This window comes from Laccaria bicolor, genomic scaffold (genome assembly GCF_000143565.1).
Source record: "Laccaria bicolor S238N-H82 LACBIscaffold_7 genomic scaffold, whole genome shotgun sequence".
NCBI classification, from domain to species: Eukaryota; Fungi; Basidiomycota; class Agaricomycetes; order Agaricales; family Hydnangiaceae; genus Laccaria; species Laccaria bicolor.
In genome coordinates, this window is record NW_001889878.1 from 261,807 (window position 1) to 282,487 (window position 20,681).

At 49.3% G+C, this 20,681-nt stretch overlaps 7 protein-coding genes across 7 annotated transcripts; 4 read left to right on the forward strand and 3 right to left on the reverse strand.

The window, feature by feature from the left end:
* The first annotated feature begins 4,449 nt into the window (after window positions 1–4,449).
* On the forward strand, window positions 4,450–7,561 carry LACBIDRAFT_293548 (uncharacterized protein). The gene is made up of 2 exons (XM_001878673.1): window positions 4,450–4,787; window positions 4,934–7,561. Exons 1-2 carry the CDS (start codon window positions 4,471–4,473, stop codon window positions 6,945–6,947), a joined length of 2,331 nt encoding a protein of 776 aa, XP_001878708.1. The 5' UTR covers window positions 4,450–4,470; the 3' UTR covers window positions 6,948–7,561.
* A 128-nt stretch (window positions 7,562–7,689) lies between these two features.
* LACBIDRAFT_325174 (uncharacterized protein) lies at window positions 7,690–9,415 on the forward strand (the record flags this gene model as incomplete). The annotated part of the gene is made up of 4 exons (XM_001878674.1): window positions 7,690–7,923; window positions 7,981–8,192; window positions 8,317–8,513; window positions 8,559–9,415. The coding sequence occupies 4 exons, from the start codon at window positions 7,690–7,692 to the stop codon at window positions 9,413–9,415; spliced, it is 1,500 nt and encodes a 499-aa protein (XP_001878709.1).
* A 794-nt stretch (window positions 9,416–10,209) lies between these two features.
* LACBIDRAFT_325175 (uncharacterized protein) lies at window positions 10,210–12,534 on the reverse strand (the record flags this gene model as incomplete). Its single annotated transcript, XM_001878920.1, has 10 exons — window positions 10,210–10,551; window positions 10,600–10,801; window positions 10,874–10,959; window positions 11,199–11,329; window positions 11,405–11,690; window positions 11,753–12,011; window positions 12,093–12,130; window positions 12,241–12,270; window positions 12,297–12,311; window positions 12,532–12,534. The coding sequence occupies 10 exons, from the start codon at window positions 12,532–12,534 to the stop codon at window positions 10,210–10,212; spliced, it is 1,392 nt and encodes a 463-aa protein (XP_001878955.1).
* Window positions 12,535–12,691: 157 nt separating this feature from the next.
* On the forward strand, window positions 12,692–14,675 carry LACBIDRAFT_316974 (uncharacterized protein; the record flags this gene model as incomplete). Its single annotated transcript, XM_001878675.1, has 2 exons — window positions 12,692–12,823; window positions 12,876–14,675. The coding sequence occupies 2 exons, from the start codon at window positions 12,692–12,694 to the stop codon at window positions 14,673–14,675; spliced, it is 1,932 nt and encodes a 643-aa protein (XP_001878710.1).
* Window positions 14,676–14,919: 244 nt separating this feature from the next.
* On the reverse strand, window positions 14,920–17,315 carry LACBIDRAFT_325177 (uncharacterized protein; the record flags this gene model as incomplete). The annotated part of the gene is made up of 4 exons (XM_001878921.1): window positions 14,920–14,943; window positions 14,966–15,038; window positions 15,212–16,427; window positions 16,487–17,315. 4 exons carry the CDS (start codon window positions 17,313–17,315, stop codon window positions 14,920–14,922), a joined length of 2,142 nt encoding a protein of 713 aa, XP_001878956.1.
* Window positions 17,316–18,036: 721 nt separating this feature from the next.
* On the reverse strand, window positions 18,037–18,772 carry LACBIDRAFT_293549 (uncharacterized protein; the record flags this gene model as incomplete). Its single annotated transcript, XM_001878922.1, has 2 exons — window positions 18,037–18,628; window positions 18,703–18,772. The coding sequence occupies 2 exons, from the start codon at window positions 18,770–18,772 to the stop codon at window positions 18,096–18,098; spliced, it is 603 nt and encodes a 200-aa protein (XP_001878957.1). The 3' UTR covers window positions 18,037–18,095.
* A 226-nt stretch (window positions 18,773–18,998) lies between these two features.
* Window positions 18,999–20,679, forward strand: LACBIDRAFT_319731 (uncharacterized protein; the record flags this gene model as incomplete). The annotated part of the gene is made up of 7 exons (XM_001878676.1): window positions 18,999–19,134; window positions 19,189–19,259; window positions 19,320–19,481; window positions 19,530–19,653; window positions 19,711–20,334; window positions 20,388–20,527; window positions 20,578–20,679. The coding sequence occupies 7 exons, from the start codon at window positions 18,999–19,001 to the stop codon at window positions 20,677–20,679; spliced, it is 1,359 nt and encodes a 452-aa protein (XP_001878711.1).
* Between the last annotated feature and the right edge of the window lie 2 nt (window positions 20,680–20,681).

The following is a 20,681-nucleotide window of genomic DNA, read 5'->3' on the forward strand; positions in this document are numbered from 1 at the left end:
CAAAGCCAGATAAGATTGACTAAATTGTAGTCAAGATTATCACTAATGAGCAAAAGTTACTTATAGATCTCGTCCACGACCCACTGCAACTTGACGCTTGATGCATTGATGTTGGTGACTATCCCTTGATCACTCTGGCGGATTGTGTACATTTTCGCAGCTTGTTTGATCAACCCAACTCCTCGGCTGATATTTCTCTTGACAACCTTGAGAAATATATTTTAACCAGTTCTTACCTCTGAGGTATGACGATTTATTCTAGAGAAGAAGCCTGACAGATTTGACTTCCAGATTCCCTCCATCCGAATTTTGGGCATCAAGCTGATATGCCGGGAATTTTATCTGCGGATTCATACACCATTCGAAAAGTTCACAAATATCCAATCAACTGCTCCGCCGACGAACTCCTCAATGAATCTTTTCTAACCTCTAAAGGAAATAATTTTTTTGAAGGAAGCCCGTCGCGAGGTTTGTTTTACTCAGCGGGCCGACGTGGGGCCAGAACCTCACAAAGGTCGTCGCGTAGGTTTCACAAAAAAAAAAACAGAAAGAGAAAAGGAAAAAAGAATCACAACCCTAGGCCTATTAATCTCATACGAAGGAAAACGTCAGGATATTGGTTCAGCCAAACCGCAGCGCGGTGCTTTCCGAATTTTTTTCATGATCATGATCAACAAGCGGGGCAAGAGCGGAGGGCGCTAACAGAACCAGCCTGAACCTGACCCATAATCAGGATCGGATCTTCGCTGACTGCGAAATCCAAATCCGAGGTTTGTCCTCTTTTGCACTTGACTTTATTTTGTGAATCCAGAATGACAGCTCTCATGTGCCTCGATTATGACTTCTGACGCCCGCCTCTTCCCCGCGCCTGCCACACGTCGATATCGTCACTCTACGTAGACCTGCCAAGAACGATTAACCATCGAATTCTGTTTAATGAGACCTTTGACGTCGAGTAACTAGAAGAGATACGGTAAATGTGCCAATCGTGGTAGTTTCGTAATGTGTCAACGACGTGCTTGAGGGTAACATTACTAACAGCGCCTCGGGCCTGATAAAAACAAGGCAAGGGCTCGCTACTTTTGGTTGAGGAGCAGAACGAGGCAGAACGTAAGATGTCTTGCAAATAAGAAATGAGGCAGCAAACACTCTTATCGTGCCAGAATACAATAAGGTATTTCTTGCACGGTCATCTTTAGATAAGATGTAGGAAGTCCTCTGAAGATGGCATTAGGAATTATCTGAGTAAACGTACAACAGTCAACACCCCTCTTCAGTAAATCCAATCCCACCGTTTGACGTAGACACCTCAGGGGTTGCTTACTCAACAGAGCTTCAATCAACGTATAAGCACTAAATGAGCTTGAAATGAGCACCTCCCAAATTCGTCTTCGTAGCCTGGTGTTTGATCGCAAGGCACCCCCGATTTGTAGAAGGAGAACCAAAACAGTGTCGATTATGGGTCAGTAAGAAGCAGAGGGAAGTCTAAAATATTATTTCTAGGCGACTTCTAGAACATGTAGAAGGCAAACGAAATTTCCAACCCACCCACATACGCGAGATTTATAGATATCGATCGTATATTTATTTGGCATTGTAGCAGACAGGCGCCGTTAGTACCTTCTTCCACAGTCTTCCACTCGCTCGACTTGCAACTGGTCACGCTACGGCGATCCCCAGAGATGAAATGAAAAGGGAGAAGTTTTAACGATAGGACCTTGACGCCCTTTAACATGTGGAGCCTTCATTCCTCAGCCAAACGGCATGCGATGCCGTCGAATGTTTATTGATTCTGTACTATGTTTGTTCAGGTGTTTGAAACTTTTTCACCGCTGCGCGATTTCTGCCTCACCACTTCATTGAATTCTTTAAATTTTTAACAAGCCAATAATCTTTTTTCTCTTCTATATAAATATCTACTTTTTTTTGGTATAAATGTGTTGTGTTCGCTGTCGGAGGCGTTCCGGTGCTCAGGGTTCAGATATATCAGGAGATTGAAACTCGTGTCACACTAGGTAACAACGAATTTGGCTGATGGATGATGTGCGAATGTCACGCAAATGTCACGTTTTTCGAGCTGTTTTTCGAGCAAAATTTGGTATTTTGCCCTTCCTCCCGAGAGCACTTCATCTCCCCCTCTAGAAATTTGTAGGTAGACTTTCAAATACAATTTAAATGTACTTGGAAAGTTTCAGAATAAACAGTCTAGCCGATCCAAAGGAATCTGAGAAAACATTCCAATACTTTTGTTTGGTTGGTGTAATGAAAAGCACAAAGTCATGCCTCCAGAGCACAAATCTTCGAATCTCCCTCTGAAAATTTGGAATAGTAAATCTCATGCATAAATACATCTTCCCTGAAATTTACAAGATCCTAAGGTAAGCGGAAGGCAAGATAATGTGCAGTTTCAAACTCCTGATGGGTTTCAAACACCTGAACAAACATAGTATGGCCGTGTCACCCCAAAAGCCTTTACTAAAACTTAATAAGGAATCCCTCAAAGGAGAAATAAATTCACAGCAGATGACGATGACCGAGCGTCGGACCTTCTCCTTAAACGTTGGTCGTTGAGAGCTTTCTCCGAAAGTGGTATATACCAGTCTGAGGCAAGCCTAGTCCAGTTCGAGGTAGAGTATAAGTCACCATATTGATATTATTGGGCGGCGTGTATAGGGCCAAGTCCACAAAAGCAGGTCATCAACGTTTCAGGCGCACTTATAAACGCCATTTTTTCGCGATCGTCCGCCTAGCGTCAGAAAATCCCCATTGAAAGGTCGCAGGCTCACCAAGCTTGAAGCTTACCTTCAATGAGCGCTAAATTGCGGCATGGATGCAGTGCCGAGTGACTTGATTATTCGGTAGACGGGCGTCCAGGCGAATGGCATGATGGTGCCCTTGTTATGGACCTTTAAGTAGGTAAATTTTGCAAGACGTTAGGAGCGAAAACCTGGCCCAGCGTTCCGTTTTTTTTTTCGTGAGCTGTCTCTTGGGTGGGTCCAGAAGACACTTGAAAAAACACAAACCGAGGTAAAAGTGCACCCGTCAGAAAGAATGAGGGTTACGCCAACTTCTGAAAAGAGTGGGGGACCGGTGGGTTCCTGACATGTCCAACAGTTATCTCCAGTTATCAGAATTTCAGAATTATCGTGATTGTGGGAATGTTAAGATCGCTGTGCCGGATTTGGATAACCCACCGAAGGGTAAACGGCAACCAGATCTGGATCTGGACGTCTTTCTGATCAGACCTTTCGACCCTAGTAGTAAACCCCTGCAAAACGGACGACCCGACCTTGTGTTACCGGCTGGTGACTTGTTGTTTCTCGCTAAACACACATGTGAGGGGACAGGAAAGTGCTAGGAGCTCTTCTCTTCCAAATCTGAAAAATAAAGTTTGATGTTAGTCACGAGTTGGAGGGAACAAAGGAGCAAAATGGCGCCAACGGTCAAGGTGGCACAAAAATCGAATGGGCGCTGGAGCGCCCAGAAAAAAACAATAACGGGATCGGCATGAGTCGCCGCTGGTATCCACCCCGCACCCTGAATTGGAAATTTAAAAGCACGTGTAGCAAAACATACGAACAACTTCGAAGGTCGGAGGTTCAGAACAGAGAAGTTGGCTGGAGGAATGAAAGATATACTTGAAAGCTGCATGAGTAGCCGCGGTCGTCCTTGGGATCCTGCCGCCAGTGAGGCTTGGGAGTTTACGATTTCATTACGGCCAGTTCCTCAAGGCCCACGATGAAGGGTCTCGTTGTGTTTGGCGTATGAATTCAAAATGACGTGGAATTTTCACATCCGTGTCGCCGTACGCAAGATCGAAAAAGCAAAGCTTTGAGGCGCCTTCTTGGGGCATGTGCTCCACCAGTACGCTCCAGTAGGGCATCTGGATGACGGACAGTCCAGCAGCACTGTGCTGTGATTCCCTGGCTTCTGTGTGATTCTTGCGGTGCCTGCGGAGCAGGTTTGCAGGAACCAGGCAGGAAACTTGCCACGTCCATAGATGCTACGACCAGCGCAATACAAGCACAACTGGTCTGCGCTCGAGTCGGAGGACTTCGGGCAGCGCAAGCGCTGTTGGCGTAATATGTCTGAAAGGATATCTTCCGATAATAATTGAATCTTCCAAATCCGTGACAGAAGCTTTCAGGGTCGGGCTCATCGCTTATCTGGGAAAATGACGGAGAGATCTGTAAAAAAATTACGGTAGACTGCAACACGTTTCGTCGTGTACTTGTAGAGGTCTCACGAGGAACGGAAGCGACTCTTAGTTGCAACTAGTTCAAAGTGCTCCTCTTCCTGCTCTACTTCCACTCACTACCCCTCCTCGTCCCCCCCGTCGGAACTTGCACGGCAACGAAGGGCTCCCTGGAATCTTGACCGGACGTTTATAAATCACCGTCCCGAGTCTATTATCCCTCGTCGTCTTCATTGACAGACGTGTCTTTCTTTCTTCCCTAGTTCTTCCCCCCCATGGCTGGTGTTTCCCCCGCCCGCCGCCTTCGCACCAAAACATCTGATATCACCGACTTTTTTCGAGTGGGACACCACAGCGCAACTCGGCCTGTGCAAAACGACTTGTCGACATCAAGCAGCATGACGTTGGAGGTTCCATCCGCAGACGAAAGTACCGGGCTGACGAAGAAGAGAACAACAAGAATTCCGTTTCTTGGTCGCACCAGGAAGAAATCAAACCAGTCTGCTGCTTCAAGCCCTTACGCCTCAATGGGCGCGCGCGATTCTACGGACGTTGGTGAGCTACCAAGTAGCAGAGAACCAAGTATCGATCGGTGAGCACTATTTCCATTTCGGTTCGTTATATGTTTTGGCCTGGGAAAAGTCTGTGGTCACCATACGCACACTCGCTAACCAGACAAAATGAATCCCCCTTTCATCCCATATTGTTGAAGTTGACGCACTAATTACTTTTCTTTAGACGTTCCAAGGCTTTGCCCCCTTTAGCCTCCAGCCCATCTCAAATAACGGTGTCCGAGGTTGGCGTGCCTGTCAAAGCACCCACTCTTGGCTCCAAGCTGGCCGCCCATTTCAACCCTTCCAGAACGCGCAAACTCAGCACCCTGAGGCATGACACGACGCCTACTTCAGGTCCTTCTCAACCTGCCACCACCAGCCTCTCACCCCCACCGTCAAGTCCTCGGGCGGCCTCATTTGATTCCGGATCTTCGGGTAATCGCTCTCCTACACCTCAGCCAGGTCCGAAAATTATGGTGTCCTTATCTCCCGACAATGTCGAAGAGTACAAGGACCTGTTTACGTTGCCGCGAAACCAGTCAGCCAAGGAATTACCATATCATAAGCGATCAGCGCAAACGGCGCAAAAATCTTCCGACTCAGACACCACACCACCCGGTTCCAGCCCCACATCTGCCACACGCATGAAATCACCCGTCCAGACGTCCATTCCGCGTCGTGGCTCAGCCCCTTCCGTAATAGTCGATTCTACATCTTCGCGCCACCAGTCGTCGAGGAACCCAGGGGATGACCTCGCAACGAACAGGCCCAAAATCCCGCGGAAATACTCAGATAGCGAGAGGGGCCATCGGAGACAGGATAGCAATCCGACTCCCAGAAGCTCTGACTCTCGGGAGTCCCCACGGTTGGTACCTTCCGAGAAGCCTTCTACCATATCGAGGCGACTATCCACGGCTTCGACCACGCATGCACCTGATGCGCCGCATCTGCATGGCCGGTCATCTGTGGCAGGAAGCAGCCAAACCTCCGATAGTTTACCTCAAACTAAGTTGCGCAGACCTCCCACCAGTGCGTCTGATCGTAGCCGGCCGCCGACGATGCCCCTGCCCTCTACTCCTCCGCCACCCAGTACTCCACCCCCGCTTCCTCCCATCGCCACCAGCTCGAGTACGCAAACAATTGTCGCCCCCAAGACCCTCCTCCGGCCCAGAGCCCACACAATTGGCTCTACTCCTGTAACTTCGAGCCCTCTCACATCCCCGCCAACGAACCAATTATCACCAACAGAGACTGGTGACAGCGTGTCTGCCACACAACCCAAGCCTGCAGATTCAACTTTCGATATACATTTGGCTTCTCGTGAAGAACTCCGTCAGGCGTTGATTGCTCGCAACCAACAGTACGACGAGCTCGCTAGTTACTTGTTGAAGATTACAGAAACTCATGTTGCTGAGGTGACAGCACTTGAGAAGAAAATTTCTTCCATGGAACGGGAGGCAGCGCGACGGGACAAGGAGATCAAAGGCTTGACCTGGTTAGTGGTAAACAACAAAGGGTCCCCTGGCGGTATTCTTCCTATTAGTGGCGCCCCTCGTCCACCTAGCTTGCTGGAGATCGACCAAGCACGGAGCCAAGCACGCGTTTCTGTTCGGAAATTCTCTTACGCAGAAGATTCTGGGGCAGAATCCCATCCTACGTCTGGAGCGGAGTCGATACGCGGTTCAGGAACCTCAGGGACAGAGTCCGTCTCTTCAATTCGGGATAAGAAATTGCGACGACCATTCACTCTCGGCGAGACTAGTTACAGTCTCTATCGATCAGCCACGGCTGGAAAACGAGCTTCCAAGAGTCTCGCTCCAGATGCCGCTCTTCCAGAAGTACCCTACCGCTCAGGCGCAACTAACAGATCTTCTCTGAGCTCTCTTTCCATCTCACCCTCCTCATCTACCTCCTCGCTCTTACCACCAAGCCCAAGTGTAACAGTATCATCGCTCTCCGCGATTCCTGAAGCCCCCTCCCCCACTTCAGGGACGACTGATGACCAACAAGAGGAACGACTCTCCTCCCGCGCGTCACACCGCATTTCCTCGTCTTCCATGGCCTCATCGAGCACAGCAGCTAGCAGCGCCTACACTGCCAACCTAAAACGAAGCCGACCCCCCTCTATCGCCCAGGTGCTGGAAGAGACACCCAACATGGAGGACGTCCTCGAAAAGCTGCGACCCTTCGCTGCATGAATCACGTCAAGTTAATCGAAACGTCCTGGAAACCTTCTCCCCTCCTTGTGCCTCGCTCGCTCCATTCATCGGCCGAATCCATTTGCACCCTTTCATAACAAATCCCGACATTCATTTCGTTCGTTCTGTTTTCCTCTCCACCTTCCGTTCTGACATATCTTAGTCCCTTCTACTCGCATCGCATCTTTTTGCCCTTACACTCCTTTGGCTAAGTTATTTCATTTATCTCTCAGGTATCTTTAGTGTCGGGCCGTTCGTGCCATTCATTTATCGACCGACCCTGCCTGCATGTCAGTCACTGCAAGGTTGACCGTTGCAGTAGCTATCTACTTACCGGATCGGATTGGACTCTCCCTCATCCCCTTTCTCTCTTTTCATTATCCATCCAATTATCCAGCTCTACCATCATTCCCTGTATCACATATCATTGCACCCATCCCCATCATATTTCACGTCGATTATGTCCCATCTGTTATGAAACTGTACATCCCTTTTTCATACTGGTGGCCATCCGGGTTTTTGACTTGATAGAGCATCTGTAATTTATACATTACCAGCCTTGCCTTGCAGAAGACATAAATATAACCCATTTTCCTCTACTGCAGGTCGCGTGGACACTGGACATTGAATAATTTTGAACGTTTGACAGTGGCTGACAGTTTGATCAGAGTAGGTCCGGTTTTGGGACTTGGCGTTCAACAACTTCCTTCCTTCCACAACTTCCACCCCACCTTTCCTCAACATGTTTTCCGATAATCAGATTTTTCGAGAACTTCACAACGCAGCAATTGAATCGCTCGACAACTTACAACCCATCAACTCTTTCCCCGTATTCGCCATTATGGAAGTCATGAAATCCTCTTGCGAAGAAAGAGAATTTCTCGTCGCTACTGGCAGCGTCTGTCTCTCAGACAGCCTGATAAAGATGTTCATGGATACTATACCGCCCAGCAGGAGATCATCGCATACCCTCACGGTTCGTCGTTGTCCTGGCAGTCACCCATACCAACGTTGAGCAACTTTCATCGATCAGGTCCTCCGACAAATAGCGGGCGGGAAAGTTATCCTCATAAAAGTCATGAAAGTGCTCTTTCCAGATGGCGTAACGGGGCTCGCCAACGACCGGGCGTTCCTCGCTATTCTGGGTGCATTATTCAAAGCTGGTTCTCGCGTTTTCGCTGTTGAGTGCATTAAGATCATTTTTTGCCGGTTGGTACAGGCCGTTCAGAATCAAGTCGAATCTCTGTACGTTGCCCTCTCCCCTCCGTTCTTGACGAAGGCATTGAGTCGTTCTTTCAACGACATTCAGAGTGCGACGTGGACTTATGGTCATTGCCCCACTTAGAGCTCATACTGACCGGAAAACAAGCTTTTTCTTGAATGGTATACGTGCCGTGAGCGAACGCTCTCGGCCGAAAAAGAACTATTATGATACCAGGAGAGACGAGGCGAATGTTATGCGACCGGTCAACGACGCCAGGCGCGATCCCAACCGAGTTTGGGCACCGCTCCCCTCCTTTGATGACAAGAGGAAACGACGGACACGTGCCAACGGGGCAAGTTTTGGTGCGTATTATAGACTTCTTGCTGTTCTCTTTTGACATTGGACAGAATCGTACTCTAAGAGATTTAGGACGCAGGTAGACAACTTTGACAACTTTGTTCTACCTTCTTCGTCGCTTTCAGGTCCAAGTACATCTCCTTCATACTCGTTAGGTGCAAGTAGCTCTCTTTCGCCGCCATCAGGTTCTCCCTGTTCCTCGTCAACCCACTCGACTGGTATCCTGGTGAATCGCGCAAGAGAGGTATCGAATTGTGGAAGCACAAACGTTGATAAACCGGCCAGCAATTTACCGAACAGCAGTCAAGATTCACGCAAGGCGAACGAGTCTATCAATCAACCTTGGCGATTCAATGAAGAAGCAAGCAATTCCTTGCCTGCATTGGCGGGGTCTTCGTTGGATAATCACGCCTCAATAATCCTCGATACCACTACACCATCTGGTTTTGGGACCATGACGAATGTCTCCTCTATGATGATTTCTGGGCTCTCCGGCGCGTCTCAAGGTCACAGCGAAGTTTTTCTCTCAAACGCTCAGGCTTGCACCAGCTCTTCTGGCGTGATGGGCTCTTCCCCACAACGAATCAGGAAGGCCTCTTCACCCCCTCAGCAACAGATCAATGGTATCCGTGACTCGATTCCTTCAACGCCAAGCTCAAAAAAGATTTCTGGCCTTGTTCCTTCGCCTATTCGACCATCAGTCTTCGGAACTGTATTCACGACTAGCCTTTGCCTTTGCAACAAGGTCGACCCTCCGACAAAGTTACCCATCCAGCGAAATGAAGATTCCGAAGACGAAGAAAGTGTCGCCCTCGCCCTCATGACTGATATCCCTGACAGCCCCATATGCCCTGGCTTCTCCTTCGACGATCTGCCTCTTCCAGCTGACTCATCCAGACCGATCTGAGGCCATTATCTCGAGTCTGCCCCTGCCTTCTATTCATTACAGCTAACTGGCTCGTCGAACATCTTTTATCTCATCTTACTCTCTACGTTTTGGAAGAGTATACTACTACAGCTTAATAGCAAATTAATTGCGCATCCCATTGCGAAAGATTTGTAGAGATTCGGTTTCTATCTTCATCTGGTGTTTACGTCCATTCAACTACGAACCATTTATAAGTACGTAGGAGGTTTTGCCATAAACCACGCTGAGGATCGTTTTGAAAAACAGTCATCAGACTAGTACTGACATCGCTTGCGAGCTGCGGCATTACGTCACGCTCTCGAGTACGCCAAATTTTTCATTCGAGGCGTCCTCAGCATGCACATGGGGTTCACCACAAAACCAGTTAGACCTGTTACTATCCGCCTATGTCAATCTCCTTCGGTTATCAGTTTAGCTAACAAGTTACGGCGGACTTGAATCGATACAATTTTTTTTTGCGTGCTGTGAGAGAAGCTATTTCTTTTTGCAAAGCCTGTATAGCTCAATTGGACAGAGCATCAGACTCAAAGAATGAAATCGGCTCTGGATCTGATGGTTGTGACTCACGGTGGGCCTTTTTCAACGAAGTAGTCTTATGATAAAAGACCGTAACCTTACATAGGGGAAGTGTTTCGAAAAATATCGCTGTCTCGAGACGATGCTGATATGAATGAGGGTGGTTACGACGGCTAGGACTACGGCGGATGCGGCCAATGTGGGAGGTAACGGAGATTGGCTATACCCCGAGCGTTGGCGGCCAATGCATCGCCAATTTATTCCTCTCCATTGCGCCATTCCCCGTCACACCCCCAACCTATGACAATGAGATAGGCCTTCTCGAGGCGTTTATCCATTTCAAGCTCCTCCCACACCTTATCGTCGTTGATGTCAACAAAGCCTTGGGACAATTCATAGAGGTGGTACCCAATGAGCTGCGAAATCTCCGACAGCAAATTGATCCACATTGGATCGCTAGTAGTGATGTGCCAGGCCCGGCCCAAAGCCGTAAGCCAGCCAGAGCCAGCTGTCCCAAAGCCGGGCCTTTTTGGGCCGTCGTCAAGGCCCAGGAAAGCCCAAGGCTCAGGCTCACAATGCATGGAGCCTTGAGCCGTGGCCTGAGCCATGGATTCAAAGATTGGTGGGACCTTGCTTTGGAGACGTACGGTTGGTATGATTAAGTAGTTGAATATTGAATAGAATGGCCTGAAAAGGTGGTAACTCGCCGTTGTCCAAATTTTTCCAAAAACTTTCCCATTGTGCATCGTACTCTCATTCTCAACTGCATATTGCAAAAAAAAGCAGTACTTGCAGACGAACATCAGTCTCGAGTCCTGATTATCAAACCAAGCTCTGTATACCCAGTTTCTGCAAGATAGATCATTTAGTACACATGTCACATTGATAAATTAGAGACTGCATGAAAATGTGGTAACGTACAGCAAGATATAGGTGTTGGGTATTATTCTGATAGCAACACCTCCCGTCCTGACATGCCGGCAGACGTTTTTAAGCACACAACACGGCTTTTGGACAGTCTCAGAAGCGTAGTGCAGGCAAAATTTATTTGAAATTTATCAAGATGATGTCAACTGGTTGCACGAGTTTTGTAGGGGAAAATGCGAGGAAGTGAGGTACAACGTGTGAGGTGAACTGTACGGTCAGCTTGGAAGAAAGTGATTGAAAAGACGTACTGTAAACCATAAAGAATTTGCAATAAGTTCTCGACAAACTGATTGTTTGTGCATATTTTTCAACTTAGTACCTGAGCCGTGGCTTGAGCCTGGGCCAGGCCTGAGCCAGCCTGAAGCCTTGCAAAAAGCTCAGGCTTGAATAAAGTCAAGCCTGAGCCGCTGAAAGCCGGGCCATAGCCGTGGCTTTCAGGCCAAGCCGGGCCTGCACATCACTAAGATTCGCTAGGAATGTACTGGGATGCCAAGCGGATGAAGGAGGCATATACGGCCGATGGACGGGGAATGAGGATCTTGGGGCAACGTTGAGAGGGGTAGAGACGCATCGGCGGTTCTTCAGTAAGTTCGGACATGGAAAGGGTGGAAAATGAGAGAGGGTATAGAGCGATTTGTTGCAGATCCCAAGACTCTGTCCCGACAGTGATTCTATGAAATTTGCCTTTCAAGTGGAAATCACCGTCAACGTTGATGCGAAAGTCAGATAAGGGCATAAGCGGTAGGCCTAGGTTGGAAAGGCAAGCCGACGCGGATTCTAGCTGATTGTCCGGTACGACATAGTGGAAATTCTAACAAGAAACACGGCGCTTACACGACAATGAATTCATAATTGAAGTAAGATTGGACGTACCTTCACGAAGACGGGTACCTTCATCCTGCGGGAAAGTAGAGCGCGCCACTCGATCACTTGGATACCCTCTCGCTTCATCGTCTGGAGCGCTTTATCGACCAACACAGCAGGCTGCTCATCCAAATCTAAAAGCGTCGTAGGTTGTACCCCATGAGCTTCGTCGAAGAATATATGGGGGTTGCTTGAGACTAAGGTGGGCACCATTATGGTGGTCAAGCCGCGAGCGGAGGCAAAATTCAAATCAAACACCAGTAATGACCTAGAGGATGAAACAGTTAAAGAAGCCCAGAAATCATGCTTGGAGTCCGCAATTGGCTCCCGTAGACTTGGCCCAACATACCAGAAGCATTTTGAATAGAAATCAAGTCGGCCACTGGGCTGAGAAGCTGATAGCCAGTTTTTGTTGAGTTGGTGTGGAAAAACTATATTTAGCCATGAAGTTTTGGTGAATGTTACTGGCGACCCAATTACCACCGCCAACAGCTTACATCCGACCTCCCCGAAGCAGAAACACCTGACTGAGGAATGAACAATTCAGACTTACAAACCCTCGAGTCATCTATCCATTCTTAACAATTAGCAGTGCTGGTGCAGTGCCGAACCCTAGGGCTATTGTTCGCCGAGAACCGTTCCAGCCGATAAGGACACTCATCATGACGGATGGATCCATATCATTCTTATTGTTGTGCACGTCCTGCCCTTTTGTTGTCTCCGCGGACGGGCACCCAGAGCGCTCATAAGCTAGGCAAATACGGTTGTTGTTGTCTCCTGGCACATACCATCTCCAGCTCTCACCAGCGCCAACGTTTGACGCTTGTTTTTCTATTCAATTCGAGTGAGGTTTAGTGCATCAATATTTGATCTTGTCCTATACCTCCAGGTAGGTGCGATGCAGAAATTTTGAAGACTGATTGCTGATCATGATGGTTGGAGTGTAGGATGGCAGTTCAGACGTTGTTCCAGACCCGTACAAGATCCCCTTCTCCCTCCTCGACAAGCCATGGTAGCCATGATTCGGGGAACTCGAGTTCTATTCGTTCTTTTGATATGCATCGTCTTAAACATGCTGCAGTAAGTCAAGCTTGCCCTTTCTTCCTCAACGTACTAATCATGTATTAATCAGTCATCATTCCTTCATCAACGCTGCTTATCGAGTCAAATCAGCCAGAGGAGGCATATAAACAGTCTTAATTCCGCATGTTCGCTTCCTGAAGCTGTCCTGCGCAAGGTTTTCATAGCTTGTGCACGGATTTTTGGGAATGACGATGCTGCGTGGAGTTGGGTCAATGTGACCTACGTTTGCTCCTCTTGGAGGCAGGTAGCCATCGACTGCCAAGACTTATGGCGCTATGTCGACTTTTCTCACCCCAAATGGTTCGCCGTCACGCTGCCTCGGGCTAAGACGGTCCCTCTCTGTATCCGAGCCACAGTTGGGACCCATAATACTGGGCTTCTACAACGAACATTTCAGCTCGCACACCGGATACAAAGCATAAACCTTACTTGCCCCATCCAACACATTCACGGTCTTCTTCCAACATTAACATACCCTAATCCCGCGCTCGAATCACTGACTATCAACGTCCGTATACCCAATTACGACAATACCCATAGAGTTTACGAACCCTTATCGTTCCCTACGACTGGCGCGCCCCTTCAGCGCCTACGATATCTGGAATTGCGCTGTGCGCCGTTCTACATGATCTCTCCACGTTTCAACTTTCTCACCCACCTTCATCTTCATGATCTACCACCATGTGAACGACCTACTCGCCGTCGTTTCCTTTTCATGCTCGCGAAGATACCCCTGCTACAAGATTTAGTCCTGGAGCGAGCTTTCCCCATCAACGTTGAATCAGATGACTTTGCCCATACGGAGAAACGAGTCACACTCTCTCATCTCGTTTCAGTTTCCCTCACTGGGTCTGTGACGGACCTTTCGGTCGTCTTAAACTGCATCACGATGCCACCCACCGTCTGCCTCTCCTGTGTGATCTGCACACTCTCAGACCTCAAGGGCAATATCTGGAGGCTCGGCCAGGCTATCGGAGCCCATTCATGGGGGGGAACTGATGGTGTCCGGCTCGAAACACTCGTGATAACGGGTCGAGAAGAGTCAGAGCGGTTCTTGCCCGGGGTTGACATCAACCCAGATTTCAGACAGTCTCTCCGCCTTCGGGCCTATAGAGCTGATAGTGAAGTCGGCCGTGCTGCGTTTGACCTTTCCATTGGACCTGAACAGGGGTTTTCGGGAGACGACGTTATGGTTACTGCGTTGGGTGCGATTTGGAAAGCACTCACGCTGACACATGTACATACGATGGCCCTCCAGAATCTGGATATCGTCACGCAGAAATCGTGGTCCCAGTTCCTGCGCACTCTGCCTTCCCTTCGGGTTTTGGATATCAGAGGTCTCCCGCCTTCAGGTTTGGTTTGGGCACTTTTGCTGAACGCACGGGCTCATTCGCAAGGTGATGGGGGGAATGGGGACGCTCAGCGTCTTTTGATCCCGAGGCTTAATGATATTTATATTCATGGTGTTGATTGTTCGGCTGGAGGGTTCATGGTTGCTTCCGGTGCACTTGTGAACTCGCATTGCGACCTGGACGACTCACGTTTCTTGGATGTCCTATCCGCATGCCTGAGCGAACGGCGGCGGTTTGGGTTGTGTCTCCGGAGTTTATCCATCGCACGATGCGAGTATGTGTACAAGCAATCAGCAGAAGATGCGAAGAAGGCTGTAGCGCATCTTGTTTGGGATTTGAGGGGGATCGTGAAGCAGGAAGCGGTCACGGATGAGACTAGTCCGGCGAGGTATAGGAAGGATTGGACAATTTCAAGTTATCGGCCGAGGCATTATCACCGAATGAGGACTCTTAGGGAGTTGGACTTGGAGCAGGAACAGGAGAGCAGTCAATCGTGACATGTTTACTATCTTGTCCTTTCTTACTTGTTCACCTGCACTTCATGCTTTTTGGCGATAGCCTTCTTTCTCACTACGTAAAGCCTCGGTATTCAATGGCGATATATGCCTCATTCAAACCTCGGCGCGCCCTATGGGTCGGCACAATTTTGATTGTGCACCTTGCACACATTTTACTGCCACAAAAATTGCTCCTGGCTCTAACTTTTTTTCGTTATGTAAGAAAATACGAAGAGAATTCCGTTTACATTGCTGCCTCCCACAATTGCTAGGTTGCCTGTGCTACTTACTCTACAACAGCACTGGTAATCGTTCAGAATCGATAGATGACCCTGCGCCACACCACACCTCTTCATAAAAGTTCTGATATTCTAATGTATATGTAAAAGTACATGTCTACATAAGAACCCTACATTGACAACCTAAGTGAGCATGAAAAAATCTACCGCAAATTACGCGTATTAAACACAATTAAATACGTCGACACCGTTATAAGTCCAATCGCAAGCACCACACCAGCATAACAAAGCGCATACCGACATCTCTGAATCCAAGGATCGAACATCCTCCTCCCGGACTCTGGGCGTCCCCTCACCTCCTTCAATTTGACGCCATAGAGCAGGTGATCGAAGACCCTGTTGGGCTTTGACACCACCACCTTGAACGTCCTCGCGAACCAGCTCTTGGGTCTAGTTCGTTCTGAACACTGCACGGGACGAGAGATGAACGGGTACCCGAAGGATATCCCGCGCAGGGACCGCTTGGGATCGTTCAACCGAGCCCTGCCGTCCTCTGACGCCTGTTTCTCCGCGACCCATCTAGGCAAAGGCGGGCCAAGACACTGTACCGGCGCCTTCTTCCCACCACCACCACCTTCCCCAGCTAATCCCTCCCCTGTGGCACCAGCAGCCATACCCATCATAGTAGCATTCATCACCATCAAATCCCGCTTCTTATTCCGCCCACCACAAAACTTCTCCTTCCAATACCCAGCATTGAAATAAAACTCCCAAAACGTCAGACGAGGCGGCTGTTCCCCGAAATTGGTGAAATGCCAACCACCGACGAGCCATAGGACGGGACATAGGAAGCCAAGCCAAAACGCCCAAAATGCTGGAGTTACGGTTATCCATTGCCTTTTCGCGCGAAAGGTGTGAGGTCTGCCTGAACCGAGAGCGGCGTCTCGGTCCCATCGTCGAGCTATGAATGATTCGTTGGTAGATTGGGCTTGGGATCGTATAGAGCGGATGGACGGTAAACTTGGGTTGTTTCTCCTGTGTCCGTACATCGACACTTTCTCATCCTCTTCTTCCTCTTCCTCCCCTCCCTCCTCGTCATGGGGAATCTGCCTTGAAGACCCACCAGGACCAGGCACCCGATCTTTACTCGTAGCGGTAACAAAGCTATCAGCATGCAACGACTCATGATCACCTCCATACTCCTCTGGATCTTCATCGTAATACCCCTCTGCGCTGCCCGCGATAACGGACATCGTCGACCTGCGCAGTCTAAGCGGGGGTCCTGAGCCATTAATTTGGCTGGGGTGTGGACCGGGAAAGGGAGGTCGGAGGTCGAGAGGGGGAATGCTTGGGGGTTCGGAGGTTTTGGTTGTTGTCGTGCCAGTGCCAGTGCCGGGTGGGGGACGGGTGACGACGGTGGATGTTGTTGATACGTGTGTCCTTGAAGAGGTTTGGGATGTTGTTCGGTTGAGTTGGCGTGTGATGAATGGCGAGGAATAGGATGGGGAGGGTCCTGTGAGGTTTGTTAACATCGGGTTTTACTTGAGAGATACTCTACTCAGGAAGACTTACGAGTAATTTCGGATCCTTGTGATCCATCTGGACTAGCATTAGCCGATATACCCGAAGGAGGTCCAGACGCAGAGGCAGATCCAGCAGAGGTAGACCTTGATAAATCATTCTGCGACCCTTCACGACTAGGCAACCCAGTCGACTGCCTCGTCGAACCCGGCGAAATATAATCCTGCTCCGCAATGGGCGACAACTGTTTCGCCAGCGGATAATTATACGAGTTTCCATACATATCAGTGTTGACCGAATGAGGTTGAGAGTCCAATCGTAACGAATGCGTACTTTGCGAGAAGATCTCGGGTGGTTGAAGCTTCAGCTTCATTTTAGTTGTTGTGTTTGAGGTCGTTGTTGTTGACTCCGTCGAAGGTGATGGCGAGGGGCTACGAAGAGACGCCGTGGAAGGGGGAGAAGAAGCAGACCGGGTCATAGGAATAGGATGTACATGCCCATGGGGCACCACCGACGGCCTTGGTATACTCCCACCATGGCCATCCACGCGCACAACAGCAGGCGGAGGAACTTGGACAGTCGACGTCGCCTCTTCATCATCCTTTTCTTCCGACGGTACTCTAACGCGAGGACCAACACCCGGACGACGAATCGGGCTAGGCTGCCGATAATGCTGCCAGTGCGTAACATGTTCTTCGCTGAAACCCGTGAGGGAGCTTGTTCCAGAGCGTGGGATGGGCGGGCTGATGGCGCTAATGTCCAATTGGGCGGAAGACGCTGAGGGGGGTCCTCCGTGTCCCTGTTGCGTTACTGGCCAAGGGAGGCGTTCTTCCTCTGAAGTGTCCTCTCGTAGACGCCAGCGGTTAAGAAAGTCGAGCATCTCTCAGTCAGGTCGCGTGCTGCGGTGGAATGGATTAGTAGAGAGAAATGCGAAGGGGAAGAGAGGGAAAGTTGAAACGCACTTGTTGTGCATGAATTTTATATACATCAGCGCTCCTCGTGTTCGGGTGTGGTGGCAGTCGTTCTTGGGAGATTGATTACTTGCGCTCTACTCTGTAGATGATCATACGACCCCGAACCTGAAGGCATGGCATGGTCGGTCCAGCCTACATGCAGGGAATCGCCAGGTAGCAGTGACAGATCACTGTGAATTCCGAAAATACTCTTGCCAAGTAACCCCATCGAGCACTGCCGAAGAGATAAACGCGGTGTTGATTGCCAGCGTCCAATCGATTTTGAAGAGGTAGCTTTGCCACGAGATCATGTGCGGAAAACATGGTTGCCTCGAGGATGGTGGATGGCCAGATTGGGTCAACGTCAGTTCCCCCTCTATGACCGAGCATGAGGAAGTAGACGTTCATAACGATGAGAGTAGATAGCCAACGTGGTTGAACGTTTGCATTAACGGCGAGGGGACAATCTTGTTTCGTTGGATGTCAATGTGATCATGAGCACAATCGTGTCTGTGAAACTCAACTGACCCGTCCAGGTTCCGATGGTCTTTAGCTCTGAATGAAATGAAATCGGGGTACATAGGCTTCAGAGTGTCTTTTGATACAGGCCAGTTGAGAGAGTACGTGTAATACAAGATAGCAGTACGTCAAGATCAGTCGATAAATCCAATAAATGACAAGGGTATCACAGTTCGTACAACATCGCTTCACTTCGTTTCCTCAACTTTGTCCTCCGTCGTCACCGCCATGCCTTCAACTTTATTCTGTTCCGTCGTCGCCTCCTCCATGCCTTCAACTTTCTGACTCTCCGGAACCGTTTCGCTGGCATCTATAGGTCCCGTCGTCTCTTCCTCATCCACAACCTCCGTCGTCGTTGGTGGGGTAGACGCATCAGAACCCGGCTCATCCAACTCCCCAGGGGACGTCTCTTCAGGCAACGGCACGCTCTCCGGTTCCAGTTCCAGCGCCGTAACCTCACCTTCTTCTTCCTTCTCCGGAGTCTCGCCCTGCAAATCAACCTCCTGCACGCCCTTCGTGACCTCCTTCACTTCCTGCGTCTCAGGCTCAGGCTGCGCATCCCCATTCCCATTGTCCAAGTCTAAATCCAATGTGGGTCCGGGGGTGGCACTGTCCCCGCGCGCCTTCTTCTTCCTCTTCACCTCCTCCTCCTCCACCTCCGCCTCCCTCTCCGTTGAGCTTAAGCGGCGTTTTCGGCGCGTACGTGGGGCGTTGGAAGTTGCTTTAGGATTGTTAATTAGAACGCGTCACATGAAAAATGAAATGAAATGAATAGGGGGTGGTGAAGGCACTTACGATCGTCTTCCCAAGGTCTATCTGGTCGTGGTATTACGCCGTAGGAAATGCGTCGGATGAGGCTGAACATCGTTATTTGGGAGGAGGTGGGTTGGCGCTGGAGGGTTGGTGGCAACTGGCAACAACTCAAGACGCGACTTGAGAATGTGCGTGACTGAGTGTGGTCGTATTTGGTACGCACGTGTGGAGATAAGATAAGATAAGATAAGATGGTAGATAAATTTCCTAATCAATCGATCTTGACTCGAGCAGTTATATCCCAAGTCCACACCAATCACCCCCTCACCTGAATCACCATGACGCTCGATATCCTCAGCTTCATCGACAACAAAGGCGGTAATGCAGAAGAGATCCGCGAGTCTCAGAGAAAACGCGGTCACTCCGTCGAGCTCGTCGATGAGATAGTCCAGATGTATGCGGATTGGGTGAAGCGTGCGTTTTTTTCAATCTTGTTCATCGATGACACTCATGAAAAGGGATAAATAGTGGACTTTGAGACGAATGCGTTGAGGAAAAAGGTGAATGAGGTACAGAAGGAGATATCGGCTAAGAAAAAGGTTAGTTGGCTTTTTTTCTTTTGAAATTTGTGAAGATGATGGACAAGTGATGGACGATAGGCAAAAGAACCCGCAGATGACTTGGTAGCTGCGAAGAAAGAGATCGACGCGCAGGTTGAGGCGAAGAAGAAGGAAGCAAAGGAGTTTGAGATCAAGATGCGTGCAAAGGCTTGTACGGTTGGGAACATCGTTGGGAAGAACGCTCCCATCTCTCTTACAGAGGTAATGCTTTTTAAGAAAATCTTGATCAGGCGGATCTGATTGGTACAGGACGATAACACTACACTACGTACATGGGACCCTCTAGGCGAGACTGACGACCCCGCACCAAGACCAGGAATCCTTCCCCACCACGAAGTCCTCCTCAAACTCGACGCAATGGATCTCGAACGCGGTAACGTCTCCTCTCATCCTCACACCCCTCCTCACTCAAATCCATACTATATCATAGGAGCCAAAATCGCCGGTCACAGGGGATACTACCTCACCAACGACGGCGTCGACCTAAACCAAGCCCTCATCTCCTACGGGCTCGACTTTCTCCGCAAACACGGCTACAAAAAGATCCAACCCCCCTTCATGATGAACAAAGACCAAATGGCAAAGACCGCGCAACTGGACCAGTTCGATGAGGAGTTATACAAAGTCATCGGGTCGGACGACGAGAAATACCTCATCGCCACATCCGAACAGCCCATCTCGGGCTATCACTCTGACGAATGGTTCGAAAGTCCCGATACGCAGCTCCCTATCAAATACGCGGGGTATTCGACGTGTTTCCGTAAGGAGGCAGGGTCGGCTGGGAGGGATATGTGGGGTATCTTTAGGGTGCACCAGTTTGAAAAGGTTGAGCAGTTTGTGATTAGCGATCCTGAGAAGAGCTGGGAGATGTTGGATGTGATGATTGGGAATAGTGAGGCTTTTTATCAGAGTCTTGGGTTGAGGTATAGGGTTGTGGGTATTGTGTCGGGTGCGTTGAATTTGGCGGCTGCGCAGAAGTGTGATTTGGAGGCGTGGTTCCCGTTTCAGAGGGCGTATAAGGAGTTGGTATCTTGTTCGAATTGTACGGATTATCGTGGGTGGTTTCTTTTACTTTTCTTCTCTCGCTGATTTCTTTTTGTTTGACAGAGAGCAGGAGGTTGGAGATTAGATGTGGATTGAAGAATAAAGACCAGACGCGCAAGGTATATGTGCACATGCTCAATGGTACCCTCTGTGCAACAGAGCGTGCGCTTTGCTGTCTAGTCGAGAATTACCAGACGCCAGAGGTGAACACTTTCCTTGCGGGCACCATGAATTTGACTGACATCTTGTACAGGGCCTCGTTATCCCCGAAGTCTTGCGACCATACATGCAAGGACGAGATTTCATTCCGTTTACCAGAGAGCTCCCCAAAGGAATGCAGAAGAAACAAGCATAGAG

Coding starts and splice junctions, on each gene's coding strand:
- LACBIDRAFT_293548 (XM_001878673.1), top strand. CDS start 4,471: ATGGCTGGTGTTTCCCCCGCCCGCCGCCTTCGCACCAAAACATCTGAT. Junction 4,788..4,933: donor AGAGAACCAAGTATCGATCG/GTGAGCACTATT, acceptor ACTTTTCTTTAG/ACGTTCCAAGGCTTTGCCCC.